The sequence below is a fragment of the Peromyscus leucopus genome, chromosome 3 (assembly GCF_004664715.2).
Source record: "Peromyscus leucopus breed LL Stock chromosome 3, UCI_PerLeu_2.1, whole genome shotgun sequence".
NCBI classification, from domain to species: Eukaryota; Metazoa; Chordata; class Mammalia; order Rodentia; family Cricetidae; genus Peromyscus; species Peromyscus leucopus.
In genome coordinates, this window is record NC_051065.1 from 52,991,350 (window position 1) to 53,006,822 (window position 15,473).

At 49.5% G+C, this 15,473-nt stretch overlaps 1 protein-coding gene across 1 annotated transcript in view; it reads left to right on the plus strand.

Moving 5' to 3' along the window:
* Positions 1-4,011: 4,011 nt before the first annotated feature.
* The window catches only part of LOC114691024 (solute carrier family 23 member 1-like), a 35,852-nt gene continuing 24,390 nt past the window's right edge, over positions 4,012-15,473 (plus strand). The window contains exons 1-3 of the mRNA XM_028866112.2: positions 4,012-4,130; positions 12,900-13,040; positions 14,735-14,892. Coding sequence (XP_028721945.1) covers positions 4,089-4,130; positions 12,900-13,040; positions 14,735-14,892 — 341 coding nt within the window. The 5' untranslated portion in view covers positions 4,012-4,088. The remainder of the gene's footprint in view (positions 4,131-12,899; positions 13,041-14,734; positions 14,893-15,473) is intronic.

Here is a 15,473-nt window from a genome sequence, read left to right on the forward strand (position 1 = left end):
TCCAGCCAAATGTTCCTTTTTTTTTTTTCTTTAAAGGGGTGTTTGAGGCCATTATTGAAGGAAAAGTGGACAAAGGCAAGGTCAGCAATAGTTTCTCGAGGAGAAACTCCATCCAGCATCACACTATCTCAATTTTTTGCCTTCTGTATGTGCTGGCACCAGATTCCCTAGCCAGCAAAGTCTACATTCCCCTAGCTAGCTGGTGAGACCTAGGGGAATCCTCTGGATTACAAGTGCATAGTACCACTCCTGGGTTTATTTATTTATTCATTATTTCCTGAGACAGAATCTCACAATACATACATACATACATCACACACACACACACACACACACACACGTATCCCTGGCTGGCCTGGAACTCACCAGATTGGCCTCAGACTCACAGAGATCTGCTTGCCCCTGTCTTCCCAGTGTAATGCCAGGTGGGAGGAAAGGTGTGCACCACTGTGGCCAGCTCACGCCCTGCCTTTTACATCAGTGCTCAGACAGAAGTCCAGTCCTCATGGCTCCGTGGCAAACACTATATAAACACTATACTGAGCTAACGCCCACCCCCATCCCCACGATTTTACAGCTGGAGCCCTGGAAGGAAGAAGAGGCTGTAGACTCACCTCTTTCTGGCCAAAGATCTGGCTTAAGAGATCCGAAAGACAGCTGAATGATTAAGTAGGGCTGAGTAACCCTGAGTAATTTGACTGCATCCATTTGCTATTGGTTGGGTGTGTGTGTGTGTGTGTGTGTGTGTCCCAGCTGCAGTTACAGGAAGTGGTGAGCAACAGATTTAGAAGAGAGAAATCATGAAACAGTCATAGGCTGTGTGACAAGTAGTTTCATTTCACCCTTGTGGTTCAGGGCAGTGTGAGGGTTTTGCTGTCTGTTTGTTTAAGGGAAAGCGTGACTAACTTTTGTTTTCAGACTGCACCTAGACCATGTATCAGAAGGAGAGAAGGCTATGATGTGACATGTAAGGATACTGATGCAGAGTGGGAGGAGGGCCCGAAAAGGAGGCTTGGATGAGCCTAGTGTCGTTCCCATCATTGGCGAGTATTACACGCACATTTAGGAGGTGAACTGGCCAAGATTTGGGAGACTGGGAATGCTGGCCTGGATGGACTCAGGATGAGGACTGGAGTCACCGGGTAGATGTTGGTGTTATTCACCAAGAGGGTGAGAAGGGAGGAGGCAGGTGTCTTTCTTTTCCCGGCCTCACTTCCTTTGTAGCGCTTTAGTATTTTGTTTTGTTTGTTGTTGTTTTTCGAGACAGGGTTTCTCTGCGTAGCTTTTGGAGCCTGACCTGGAACTCACTCTGTAGACCAGGCTGGCCTCAAACTCACGGAGATCCATCTGCCTCTGCCTCCCACGTGCTGGGATTAAAGGTGTGCGCCACCACAGTCCAGCCACCCTTTTGGTTTTCATAGTTGAATTTTTACCTTCCAGGACTGTGGACCTGGAGATGAGCTGAAGGGTTGGCAGAGGCAGTCAGTCACCCTAGACGAATGGCAAACCGCCTACTGTGACCACTGCTGTCAAGCAGCTCTGGGGAAATGTCAGTGTCCTGCAAGAATGAGGTCAAAGAATAGTGTATCTCTCTCTGTGTGTGTGTGTGTGTGTGTGTGTGTGTGTGTGTGTGTATGTGTGTGTGGTCCCAAAAGAGGGAAAACAAAGCTGATAGCTGCAGAAACAGTTTAAGTTCTTAGCTCTGCCAGTTGTTTCTATTTACTATTGTTAGGGTCCGAGAGAAGTCCCAAGACCACCAGTCACGTATGCAGTCAACAAGAGTGTTTATTAGTATCCAGCATGTTGAGGTCCAACCTTCTGACCAAGCTGCAAAAGGTGACCCCAAGAGAAGCTCGAAGGCTCCTTTTAAGCAGGGTTTGGGGGGGGGGGATTCCAGGGAGAAGAGATTAGTCTGGGGCTGATTGGTGGGTTTAAACAAAAGGTTTATAGGATTGGTAGGTGGCTCTAGTGGTTAGGGACTTTCCGGCAGCAGGGCAGGGAAAGCTATCTTTAGCTAGCAGAAGGCTGAGGGCACCTGCTGAGCCAGCAGAAGGGTGTGAGGTGCCTGCTGATTGGTTGCCTCTCAGTTGTGGTTTTCCTCTAGAACTCCTTGCTCAGCACTAGTCAGCTCCAGTAAACGGAAACAGGCCTGGTCTGGCAGGGCTGCTAGGAGCGAGTCATGGCCCTGGTCTGGCTCTCCAGCCCTCTCACTATGTAATAGTTATACCTAAGAGGGACAGGAGGTGCCTCAGTGGGAAAAGCACTTGACATGCAAATGTGAGGACTGGAGTCCAGATCCCTAGCTGACTGCATGTGGTGGCTCATCTGTAATCTCCGTGCTCGGGAGTGATAGACAAGGCATTCCCCAGAGCAAGCTGGCTAGCTAGACTAACAAAATAGGCTACCTCTGGGCTCAAGTGAGAGACCCTGCCTCAAAAAATAAAGTGGAGGGGCCTGGAGAGATGGCTCAGTGGTTAAGAGCACTTGACTGATCTTCCAGAGGTCCTGAGTTCAATTCCCAGCAACCACATGGTGGCTCACAACCATCTGTAATGGTATCAGATTCCTTCTTCTGGTGTATACATAAAAATACATGGATAAATAAATCTAAAAAAGAAAAATAAGGTGGAACGCAATGGAGGACAGTACCTGATGTTGATCTCTGGCCTTCACACACACACACACACACACACACACACACACACACACACCTCACACATGCAAACACACATACACATATGCACACACATACAAGCCGAAGGAAGGAAGGAAGGAAGGAAGGAAGGAAGGAAGGAAGGAAGGAAGGAAGAAAAAAGGGGAAAAAGGATGGTGCTTAAGGGTCAGGAGTGTATCTAGGTAGAGTGCTTGCCTGGTCCATATCATTCTCAGGGGCCCTGTGGTGTAACTTGTTGCACGCTCAGTTTGTCATCCAATTAAACAAGACAAACATAGACCAACACATACAAATTTGTAGCTGGGTGTGGAGTTAAGTCCTTGGCAGATGGCTACTTAGTATTAACCATTTTTTGATCTTGGGTTTTCTGTCACCGCTCAAGCCAGATTGGTCCTCTCCTCTTCCACATCTTATCATCATGCTTTCCCGGGGCGTGCTCTGGGACCAGTTCCGTGGAATTTTCTGTGGCTCCTGCCATGTGTTCTGAATGGCGGAAGTAAATGCCACTTATCTCAGAATATTCTACCACCACGAGTGGCTGCTGCTTGCTAGACTTGGCTCTCATGGGGATGTGAGTGAGCGAGTTTTGGGAGATGTCCTTCCGGGTCCCCTGCGTGGGAGGAGAGCAGCTCTGTCGTTCCAGCCCCCTCCGAAAACTGTCCAGCGCTAAGCGAACGGCTGAAGTGCTTTTCCCCAGCTCCTTCCTGAGCCTCTAGAGCAGTGGTTCTCAGCCTTCCTGATGCTGCGACCCTTTAACGCAGTTCCTCACGCTCTGGTGACCCCAACCAGAAGGTTGTTTTTGTTGCTACCTCATAACTGTAATTTTGCTACTGTTGTGAATCGTAATGTAAACATCTGTGTTTTCAGATATTAAGCAACCCTGTGGAAGAGCCATTTGACCCTCAGGAGGGGCCGTGACCCACATCTCCAAAGGATGTGCCCAGAACAAGTCATGTCCCTCTCTCATTAATTACTTCATTCTCGCATCAACCCTGCTGGGTGTGCCGTCTTTTCAGGGAGCCCTGTCCCACCTCAGTCAGTTTTCAGGTTGGAACACCCAAAGCTTACCTGTGAGCCTGCTCACCTCCCTCCACCTGCCCTGGGAGCCCAGCCTTCTGAAAGAGTTCTCAAGTCACACCCTGTTTCTTAGGTGCTCTGGTGTTCTTATTCTTGAGTCCACAGAACTTATCAAGCCACAACGCATTTTCCACAGCTCGATGCTCCTTGGTCTCCACAGCAGGAGGCTGGAGGGGCATCAGCCACACACAGGTCAGGGTGAGGGTAGATTTGTAGGTACCGCCCTCTGACTCAGGCACTACATTAACCCTCCTCTCTTGGAGCTCAGTCTCCCTTCCTGGTATTCTCTGTCTTGGCTCTTGAGGGGAAGACAGAAGGAGAACTTGCTCTGGTTGCCATGGATTCTACCGTTGTCAGCTGTGAGTTGCCGAACTCCCTGGTGAGTGCTGGTCGGGGGGTGGAGGGGAGCAGGCTAGAGGCCTCAGGATGATGCTCTGCCTCCTGACCCCTTTCCTTAAGGTTCATGTCATCAGACAGGAGTGGCTTCTCCCTCCTTGGTTCCTCCAGGGCCTGTTACCTCCAGCCACCCTCCCAGCAGACACAGGACTTTCTCTGAGCCTTGAGCTGTAAATAAAATGAAGGAATGGGGAGGAGGCAGAAGGTGGGGCCAGGTTTCCTCACAATGCTCCCATCCTTCTGTTTGCTCAGGCTTTGTTTACCAAGTGGTCTCTGGATGGGAGCCCCTGTGTGTTTCCCAGCCTCTGGGCATTAGGCTAGGCTTTCTTTCCAAGTTCCTTCTGAACCAAGCAAAGAGAAGCAGAAGACAGCGTACCCCGGGCTCAACAAATAGGTGCTTCTCTTTCTGTTTTACACGAGAGAAACCCGAGATCCAGATAAGTCTGCTCACAGTAACCCATGGAGGCCTCTCTAGCCAGTCCCAGAACCCTGGCCCCGCCACCCTCCCTGACCTGTTTTGGTCACCTAAACATAACATAACAGGGCAGGCTGAGTGGAGACCCTGTGTCTTTGCCATCACCCATCCAGGGACAAAGGGTCTCTCTCTTCACACTCAGCCAAACGGTTGGTTGGCGATAGCGACCACCCATGAACCTGAGTTAGGTTCTTTTGTTGTTGTTTTTCCAAGACAGAGTTTCTCTGTGTAGTTTTGGTGCCTGTCCTGGATCTCGCTCTGTAGACCAGGCTGGCCTTGAACTCACAGAGATCCTCCTGGCTCTGCCTCCCGAGTGCTGGAATTAAAGGCGTGTGCCACTGCTGCCTGGCTGAGTTAGGTTTTTGTCTGCTCTCTGGATCCAAACACAGGCTTGATCCTCTCTGTCATATTTCTGGCAAGGGTCCCTAGTGTTCTTCTCTGACAAAATAATGGAGCTTCAGAGAAAAAGACTTGGTCTCATCACACAATTATTTTTGTTATGCTTTTGGGAGATTAAAAAAATTAAATATGCTGAAGATTCCATTTCCTCCTCAGGAATGTTGAATTTCCTAAATTTGAACTTCTGTGAGACAAATCTTTCATGGAGAGTGGAAGACTTGCATGAACTTTTCCTGGGGTGGTATAAACAAATGTCTACTCACCCCAGATAGGGCACTGACGACAGACCAGTCCCACCCAAGTCTAGCATAGTGAACAAGAGTCTATTTGGCTTACTTACAGGAACATGGGTGACCCAAAAGCAGCTTTGGGTCATAATTGAAAATTCTTACCCTGTCATGGATGCTGACTTCTCTGGAGCTGTGTAGATGGAGTTCTCCCTAAAATTAACTTCCCATACACTGTATATTCTAGCCCATGTGAAGCTGGGAAGGATCACATTCAGGTAGCAGGGAGGTGCAAAAGAGCGTGGCTGAAATCTCAGAGGAGGGTCTAACGACCTTCTCCACTCATCCCTCCGTGAGGGACATCAACAGGCCCATTCTCTTGGTCTGAGTAGTCGAAAGTGCCCCGATGCAGATGGTAATGGTGGTTGTGTTCAGAGGAAGGTCTTGAAAACATTCCACCTCTTCCTTCAGCCTTTACATTCTCCTTACCACACCCCCTTCAGCAATGTTCTCCAAGCTTGTAGGGGGTGACACAGATACATGATTATTTCTTCCATCTCTGGCTGAATATCAGGCTATTATATAGCAAGGGTCGCTTAGCCCCAGGGGCTTGACTGGTTATGAATCTCTACAGTACACTTCTGATTGTAAAAGGTTTCCTTCCGTGGTAACTGAGGCTCACAGTGGCGGTAATGCTGTGGGCAGACACACAAAGGTGGTAGAAACCAATTGGGCAGGCATATCACATCTAGTCAGTAAAACGACAGCATTTGCTGCTGCCCCATTGGGGTCCATGGCTTTCCTAGCCCCAGGATTCTGCCCTGGACAACAATATCACATGTGAGTAGTTCCCCCCTGTGGCCTTAAATCCAATGGAAAAGGTTGTTGTTGTTGTATTCACAATGATTGTACCACTCTTACATCGGTGAGTTCCTCTTGTCTGTCACTTTGACACCACAGTGTAGAGTGTCTCATAGCTCAGCGGACTGTTGGTGATTATCTTCTTCCTCTAGTAGCCCGCAGACTGACTTCTGGCAGACCCATCAGCAGGGAGGGGTTGTCCAGTGGAGTCCCATTTGGATTTCTCCGTGTCCTGTAGCTAAAACACACAAGTGTCTTCAGCAGTGGGAATAATTTATCATCTAGTTCTGCATGCACCCAACAGCAGTGGCAATAGCCTTTATGGTTTGCAGGGCCTGTGGGCTGGGGTGGGCTTTCCTGGTCAACAACTCATGGTGGGCGTAGGAGGGGTAGCCTACCCTGGCACCAGGACTTTATGGCTTTAGGGAACATCTCTTTCCACCCACACAGGGTACCTTCATTTGAACTCTTCCAGCATTATTTTGACATCTTATTGGCATAGCTGCTGTAGGGTTTTCTCACTCACCTCGTTGGGTATCATCTCTGTCTCACTAAACCACAAGGCTCCTAAGAATTTCACTGTGCCTGACCTATGACCCTGGGTGAGCCGAACTCTACCCCCTCTCCCGGGTGTGTTTGCACATTGTTCAGATGCTTTTCTAAGTCTGTGAAAGACTCAGAGGTCAGCACCGTGCCATCTACAGAGAGGGAGAGAGGGTCTCCGATCTAGCACCATCTGTTCCAAGCGGGTGCCGGTGGGTCTCAGGAGTCAACAACTAAGGGGGTACTAAAGAAGACTGTTAGCTCAGCCCAGCCCGTACAGCACACACAACAACCCATCTTCACTGTGTCTTTGGGAGGCGCTGCTTAGGCCAGCCCCCACCATCTCCAAGAGATGCTTGGCTCTCTCATTCTGGGGTGGTGCCAAGTGCCTTCCCGGATCTCTCCACCCCCAAGAGGCTAGGCCAGGTCAAGAGGAAGCAAAGCCCTGCTTGAACCAGCTGGGGCCCTCATAGACTCCCATCTGCTGTCTCTTAATTGATCCTAGCTGGCTCCTGAAAGGGCCCAGAGCTGAGCACACAATCTCCACTCCCAGGGGAGAAATGTGAACAGAGTACTCGGGGCAAAAACTTGCCTCCTTCTAGGTGAAGTTCAGTCTTTAAAAAAATGAATTTACTTATGTATTTATTTGCACACACCATTCTACTTCTGCGTCCACTAACTGGTGCCCATCACGCTCCATGTTCCTGGTGGTCACAAGGCTCTAGCATCCACCTAAGCCCTAATATCTAGCACATTAGTAGGAGACCAATAAACCTGCAATTCTAAGGGGGGGGGCCTCCTGTCACTCGGCCTGGTCCTCGCCTCAGGCTGCACCGGCTGCTCCTTTAGGAGGGGGCTGTTGTGGGTCCCACCCCACAGGGCTCCTTCCTCCATGACAGGGGACACACTGGGGATCACCAGTGTGGCCCAGCTGCCCCTGTGGTGATCTGCACTGGACCCTGGGGCTTTCCAAAGGCCGGCAACCGCAGCATTTGAGTGTCTGGCAGTTTTCTCCCTAGAAACCCCAGCTCCGTGCAGACGCTGCTCCGTATGCTTCTTGACCCAGACAGTCCCCTTTCCTTGTCTTTCTTTTTCTCCTCCCTTATTGATGGCTTTAGTACTTCACAAGCCCAGTTTGCATCCTAGCCTATGTCACCTAGTCCCCAGATCCCCCCCACCCCCACCCCGCCTGTGAAGCTCAGTGAATGCACAAAAGCCTGGGGCCAGTCGGAGGTCCTGCCGGAATTCTCTTCCTTCCTAATTCTCCAGCCAACGAAAGCTGTCCTGTGCGCCCCGGTAAACTGGGCACCATTCGCCACCTCTCTCCTGCTCAGGCCCTTCGCTATCCTTTCTTCCTTGATCTCTCCTTCCTCATTGTTAGATTTGTCCCACGGGCTCCAGGTTTCTGGAGTCCAGGAAGGGCTGTTCAACACCAATCTGTTTGTACTCTGCTTCCTTGTGGCTGTCCAGCCAGCCGATATCGACATCTGACCCTTCATTTTCAGCTCCCCCCACCCCCAATTTAGAGGCTAGTGAGGGCAATAGTGTGTGCGGGTTTTGTTGACTTTCTTTTCTGTTATAATTCTTCCTTATGTGTTTGTTTGTTTGTTGTTGTTGTTGTTTCTGGGCTGATGGCACAGCCTCGTTGCACGGCTTATCACCCGCAGCAGGGGCAGGAAAACTGCAGCTCCCTTACGGTCACAGTCCGTATGTGCTGCTTCAGAAACTGCGGTGTACTTTCCGGTCTGTCAGCCATCCTTGGGACATCCTTGTGAGGGAGTCAGATCCACTGGAATTGGAGTTACAGATAGTTGTGAACTGCCCTGTGGGTGCTGGGAATTGAACCCGGGTCCTATGGAAGAGCACAGCCAGTGCTCTTAACCGCTGAGCCATCTCTCCAACCCGTAAGTTCTTATTTTTAAAAATGTGGTTTCTCGTGCAGGATCAGCTCTCATATGACTGTTTTGAAGCAAATACAGAAGCAGTTTCTGTAACTGTGAGGTGACCCGTGTGGACATAAAGAATTCAGACAATTGTGAGGACCTCAGACTGGAAAAGTCTTTGACGTTGGCTCCCAGCCTGTCACAGTGTCTGCCGTCCCTTCACCTTCCAGGGAGTCCCAGAGATCCTGGAAAGGCTGTGTGGTGAATTTGCTGGCTGTAGCCACAGAACTGAAGTATCACAGACGAGAGCTCATTCCCTCATAGGCTGCACAAGGCACTCCCACACCACACACCCCAGGAGTGTCCTAGATGCTAGCTGAGAAAACAGAGCCTGGGGTGGTCGGTCATGCTGGGAGTGACAGGCTGCATGTGCCCAGCACTTCTCTGTTTGTGTTTCTTTCTGAGTTTCCCACCCAGGATCAGTCAACCAGTCTCCCACAGGCTCTCTCCTTCTGCCTCCTCTTCCCTAGGGTTCCTTTCTCAGCGGCCACCCTCACAGGTTCTTACATAACTTCACTCAATCCTCACCAGATGTGCCCAGAGGCCACCACTTCCTCCAGCAGCTTCTCTTTCTTTAGTCCAGCTTTGACCCTTGAAGAAGGACAGATTTCTTCCATGTGCAACCCAAGGACCAAGCAGTGTCAATACAGTTGGACAGATATGAGATTTCAAAAGTTCTCTAAATATGTAAGGGCAGAGATTTAAAAGCAACACACGCTCACGTGCACACTTAGACGGCTTTCATAATCATTCCTTGATGTATTTGTCTACCTGCTTTATCAGCTCAATGAACGCCAACAATTTCTAGAATGAAGCAAGGCTCTTAGGTTTTTGTTTTAGAATCTAGTGGTAGAAGATTTACGAACAAATGTTTTACATGGGAACAAAATAGTTCCGCAGAGCTGAGCTGAGGCGAGCTCAGTAGACTCCGTATCAGGAAGTATGAAGCTGGTTCATGGCTCCCTCCCGCAGTGTGCTGCACTGGGCTTTCTTCATTAGCACTGGTGTACGTGGGTATACACCGGGAATGGACTAGGTTGAGTATTTGCATTCTACCCCCATGGAGGGACTGACTTCCTGCACCTCCGGGGATGCGGTGTGGCTTCTCTCTCCACAGCCCCATCCTCTCCAGCCAGCACTTCTCCTAAGTCTGAGCTCTCTAGGGGAATGTGGTTACTGCTCGTCCAGCAATGGCCAGCGGGTGAGTTGGCCCCTATGAGTCATTGGCAACGTCCAGAGATATGTTGGGTCATCGGGGCTAGGAGAGAGGAGGGGCCAGGAATGGTACTGAACATAATACAGTGCATAGGTCAGCCACCTCCAGCCCCCACCCCACAGGGCTCACAAAGAATTCTCCAGTCCAAAGTGTCAGTAGTGCCGAGATTGCAAGAGCTCACTGAGAAAACAACGGTCCCCGTTATTTGTGGAGGTGCTTTCTGAGACCCCTGAGGAGTCCTTCCTGACACTTCAGGGAGTGCTGAACTGTATCGTTTCTCTCTATAAACACACATCTAAACATATATTTGTGGTGTGTGTGTGTGTACTTTCTCCTGTCCACTGTGCAATGCCACCGCATGGTATCACTATGTCTTTCCGTGCTCCTTCACATACTACTCTTGCATGTTGGGGTCCTAACTGGGTAAAATAAGGGGTGCTTGACTACAAGTCCTGTGATTCTAAGGCAGTTGGTCTGATACCCAGGACTGCTACTCAGAGAGTGACCAGAAGGTATCACGTATAACGTGGGTATGCTAGACTAAAGGATAATTCCCTCCCCAGGCAGGGTGCGTAGGTCTGTGTTGTAGCATCCCATCTCACTGCTCAACATGGCACAGTTTAAAATATAAAGCTTAGGACTGGAGAGGAAGCTCCGGGGCTAAGGGTGTACTGTTCTTGCAGAGGAACCCAAGTTCAGTTCTTGGTACCTCTGTTGGATAGCGTACAATTCCATGTATCTCCAGTTCCAGGCAGGCTGACACTCTTATCTGGCCTCCATGGGCACTTAGATTCATGTATATGTACACACACACACACACACACACACACACACACACACACACACTTAAAATGATAAAATTAAAATTTTAAATGTAAAGCTTATGAACATGTTTCTTTTTGGATTTTTTCATTCAATATTTTCAAGCTATATATCCAAGGCTGGCCTTGGATAACTGAAACCTTGGGAAGAGAGACTTCCAGTAGTGGGAGCAGGGCATACTGGATACCGTTCCGTAGGGATGGCATTTCGGAAGGTTTAAGAACAGCTACACAGTTCTTGATCTGATGTTGTTCTCACCCTCCACCATCTCACACTTCTCTCGAGTGGAGCCACTGATCCGTTAGGCAGAGAACACACAGTGCTCCAGTCCTTGGTATTCTAGAAGCTCATGAAGATGTTTTCATTTGTTTTAAAATGAGATGGAAGGGGCTGGGGTGTAGTTCAGAGTGTACCTAGCGCGGAGGAGGCTCTAGGTTTGACCCGTAGGCTCTGGGTTTGATCTCCGGTGTTGCTAAATAAAGACTCAGATGAAAAATGCACTTTGAGGGAATTTAACACATGGCTCACTTTCCTACTAAGCTAATCCACAAATATTTTAACTAATTTCCCTGCAAAGAAAGGAACATACAGGGTCAATGTGATTAACGCCGGTCCATGAGGTCATGAGCTGCCACTGCTCCAGGGATGTTCCCTGAGGTGGGGCTGCAGTGTGGGGTACTCAGGTGTGAAGGTGGACTTGGAGGAAGTGACCTCAATAACCTTTGCAGGACTGTCTCCAGCTGCCCACACTACCCTTAGGGCAGTCCTGGCTGTGCCCTGTGGTCTGACCAGGGCCCAGGGACATATCAGCTAGAATGACTTGATCCCCATGCTAATAGCTTTGCTACCTCTGGCCACACCAGAGATGATGTTTCCAGGTTCCTCTACCTCCAACCAGATGTCTCAGTGTCAGCCATAAGCATGTGTCAGCCCTGCCTTTTATGGATGGTCATGGTGAACACAACAGTTAATAGTTATTGGACGGTTGGGCTGTGTCAAACCCTGGACTGTGTGTTTTGTGCTGCAAAGTAGTTTTCTCAATCACCTAGATTTATTTATATAGATAAGAACATGGAGACAGAAATATTATTAATTTGCCCACGGTGAATAAGCAATACAGTCAATAAGTTGGAATAAAAACCTATAATTCCAAGTTAATTGTTCATTAAACTGTAGGAATGCAAATTGGCTGTTGGCTCTGGGTTATTCTGTTAATAACCGTTTGCATTAATCTGTTATTTTCATTCAATTCACATTGATGGCAGGGACTGCAGAACAAGCTGGTGTGATAAAGAAAAGCAAGGCTATTATCATTTTTCTGCTCCTTCTTCCCTGATGTTCCCTGAGCCATAGATGAGGAGCTGTGATACAGACGTATCCATGGGATCTGGGCTCTGCATAGTCTGTTGATCTCTGCCTTGTGTCCAGTTTTGACTGTCTGGGATGGCCTCCATTTGCTGTAAAAAGAGGCCTCTTGGATGGGGGGGGGTAGCAACACTTATCTGTGGTATAAGGAGAAGATTTAGAATAAGGAGTCATGCTGGTCTACTGAAATGATGGTACGGTAGTAGGTTTGGGTTTTTTTGCAATGTCCGCGATCTCACTAGCCCTGGGAAGCTGGCTAGGCTTTTGGTAGCAGGCACGATTCCTCTCCTGTTGTATGGGCCCTAAGTCTAATTAAACAGCTGTTGGTCGCCCCTGGCATGTGGATGCCACCTTTATGGGTGTCTTGTCATGCTGGTCATTGTCATGGTTCATAGATGGGTGCAGCTGGGTACTGTGTAATCGCTTTCCTCCCTGTGAAGCTTGCATAGTATTTTCTGGAAACACGAAGGCCAGATCGTAGGAAAGAGGCTTTCAGGTGAGATCCAGTCGAAGTCACCTGAGTCCTGTGTCCTAAGTGTATGGTGTCTTCAGACATAGGGACTGGAGCTACCCTCAGTTCCTGAAAGGAAAACCACTTAGTTTTTACTTGAAGGCATGTCCCCATCTGCTCCCTGGCGAAGTTGTCTCTCTGCCAAGGCTTTGGGTCAACTCCCTCCCCTTCCGCAGCCCAAGACTTAAGAGTCTTTAACACAGATGCCTGAGGTAGGGGACAAGGACAAAGTTCTTTTTTCTCTGTCTCTGTGTTGCCCAGCTGACTAGCCCCGCTGATGCCTGTCCTAGGCCTCTTGTGTCTGGAACGGTCCCACCACGCAGCTGAAGTCAGGAAGTCTAATTATTTCCTCCTGGAGTGCTCACACACGCTCTTTTCTTGTCTCTGCAGAGGGGCGACGATGTGCTCAGCCCCCACACTCAAGGACAAGGCAAGAAGCAGGATATTCAGAAGTACCCTAGCAGCAGTCATCTGGCCTACGGCATCCTGGACAGACCACCATGGTATCTCTGCATCTTCTTGGGGATCCAGGTAAGACTACCTACCAGCACTGGGTCCCGGGAAGTTCTGTATGGAACAACCACCCATCTAATTAGTCAGGATCAATCTGAGCTGCTGCTGTAGCTTCCCCAGGGACCGCAGATCTCTCCCTCAGCATGCCAGGATGGGTGTTGGCTTTTGGAGAAGGATGCTGAACCCTTCTGAAGTGGCTCACCAGGGTGGGGGCAACTGGCTTGGCTAGAGGTCCACTTCACTTAGGCCCCTGAGAAGGCAGAGCGGCACCAGCTAAGCACCTTCCACAGAGGCGGCTCCGTCAGCGGTCTCCCTCCCTGTTTCAGTTTTCATGAACTGCTACTCCAGGATCAAGAGGATTATTGGATAACAGGAAGGAGTTAGCCCTGATAAGTGCCGTTCACCACTGTTACTAGACAGTCAGTGAGAAAGGAAACACAGGTGGATTCCAGGCCTGGAGAATGCTGTGGCTTTCTATTAGCCTAGCTGGCGGCAGGCCAAAGAAGCGTGTATAAGATGCTATTGAGGGTGGGGTGTGGGGGGTGTAGCTTAGACATTCTATGTTTGCCTGATATGTGAGGCCCTGTGTTCAGTACACAGTCTCAGCAAAAACGAGTTGTAAAGGATTAAACTTGTGCTATTTTCCATGGGAGAAATGGGAGATCATAAGAATGTGCCTTGAAATACTCGTGTTTTCTTTCCTGAAAACTGTCACTTCCTTGGGAGCAGCCAAGCCATCTTTGGTCATCATTGGTTCGTGCAAGCTGTCAGGGAGTTTAAAGTCTTCCTGCTTCCCTACACCCCACCCCCCACCCCATCTGTTCAAGAGCAGTGCTGGTCATGTTGTTTGGATTATTCCAGAACATTCATTGAGGGGATTCATTAGACCTGTGTCTAATTCATTGGTTGACGGGGCCCTTTCAGACATTGCTCAACGTGGTGACAAGAGCTGGGCCTGCCCCGTAAAGAAGCCGTGGCAGTTGATTTCCTGCCTGCTACCCTCTTGTTACCCACCTATATGACTAGAAGATGAGGAGGAGGAGGAGGAAGATGAGGAGGAGGAGGAGACATAGATAACTATACAAAGGGTCTAATTTGTGTGGGCTTGGACCAATATCCAAGACCCTTGGTATGACTCCAAACAGAACTAGCTGCAGCCCATGAGTGAGCAGTTCCCCAGCCCCCATCAGACTGCCCATTCTGAGACCAGAGTGTGTGAAATAGTGATTCCTTCCTGTACCGTATTAACTGCTCTCTGTCTACAACCTACATCCATCCAGTTTATCCCCTTGGTAGCTGAGGCTGCATGCTATGACTTCTAACCTGTTCTGAACTCTGGGTCTATTCTGTCCTGACAGGTGGAACTCGATGAGCTTTTGGCCAATAGATCTAAGCTCACACTGGGGTCTTCCTTGCTCATACCCACCCTTGCTGTGATATTATTCTTAAGACCCCATCTTGGTCCTGTTTTATCCCCCTGAGCCCGTGTCCCTGTCTTAGTTTCTTTCTCAGGCCATCAGTTCCCAGTGCAATGGTCTTGTGCTGGGTCTCAGCTCCTTAGGATAAAACTTCCTAGTACACATTGCTCACCGTCAGTCTCTCGGGGACCAGTGGCAGAGTTTTCACTCCTGGCCTTGGGAGAGCATCCCCGGAGAGGATGAAGATGCAGATGGCAGTGTCCCCATGCCCACCTCCTTCTGCTCTGTCCACAGCACTTCCTCACAGCCCTGGGGGGCCTTGTAGCTGTGCCACTCATTCTGGCCAAGGACCTGTGCCTGCAGCATGACCCCCTGACCCAAAGCTACCTCATCAGCACCATTTTCTTCGTTTCGGGCATCTGCACCCTCCTGCAAGTGTTTCTGGGGGTCAGGTAGGTGAAACTGCTCTCCATGGATTTTGAGTTCTATTTGCCATGGTATCAGTGGGGTCTGCTTGGATGCTGCTGGGATGAACAGAACAGGAAGCTGGTTGGAGGGAGGAGCAAGTGATGAACCAGGATGCTTGGTTGAAGGTAACAAAATTCCATATTTGCTTAGGGGGAAAAATGTGTTCTTTCCTCGATTATAAGATTAAACTAAGAGAAGTGCAGGGGATGTGGGGAACCACAGACTCAAATGCTATAGGAATCCTCTCTCTCTTTCTCTCTCTGTCTCCCCCCCCCCCCCCCCCCCCGCCTCTCTGTCTCTCTCATGTGTGTTTATGTGCATGTCCATTTGAATCTCCACGATTGTCCTGACGCACATGCATATATATGTATGTGTGGTGGAGCGGGGAGGTCCAAGAACAACTTCAGGTGTTGTTTCTTGGTAGTCATTTATCATATGTTTTGAGACAGGGTCTCTCAGTGGCCTGGATCCCTCTAAGCAGGCTAGCCTGGCTGGCCATCAAGCTCCAGGGATCCACTTGTCTTTGCCTCTCAGTGCTAGGATCACAAGTGTGCCTCACTGCACC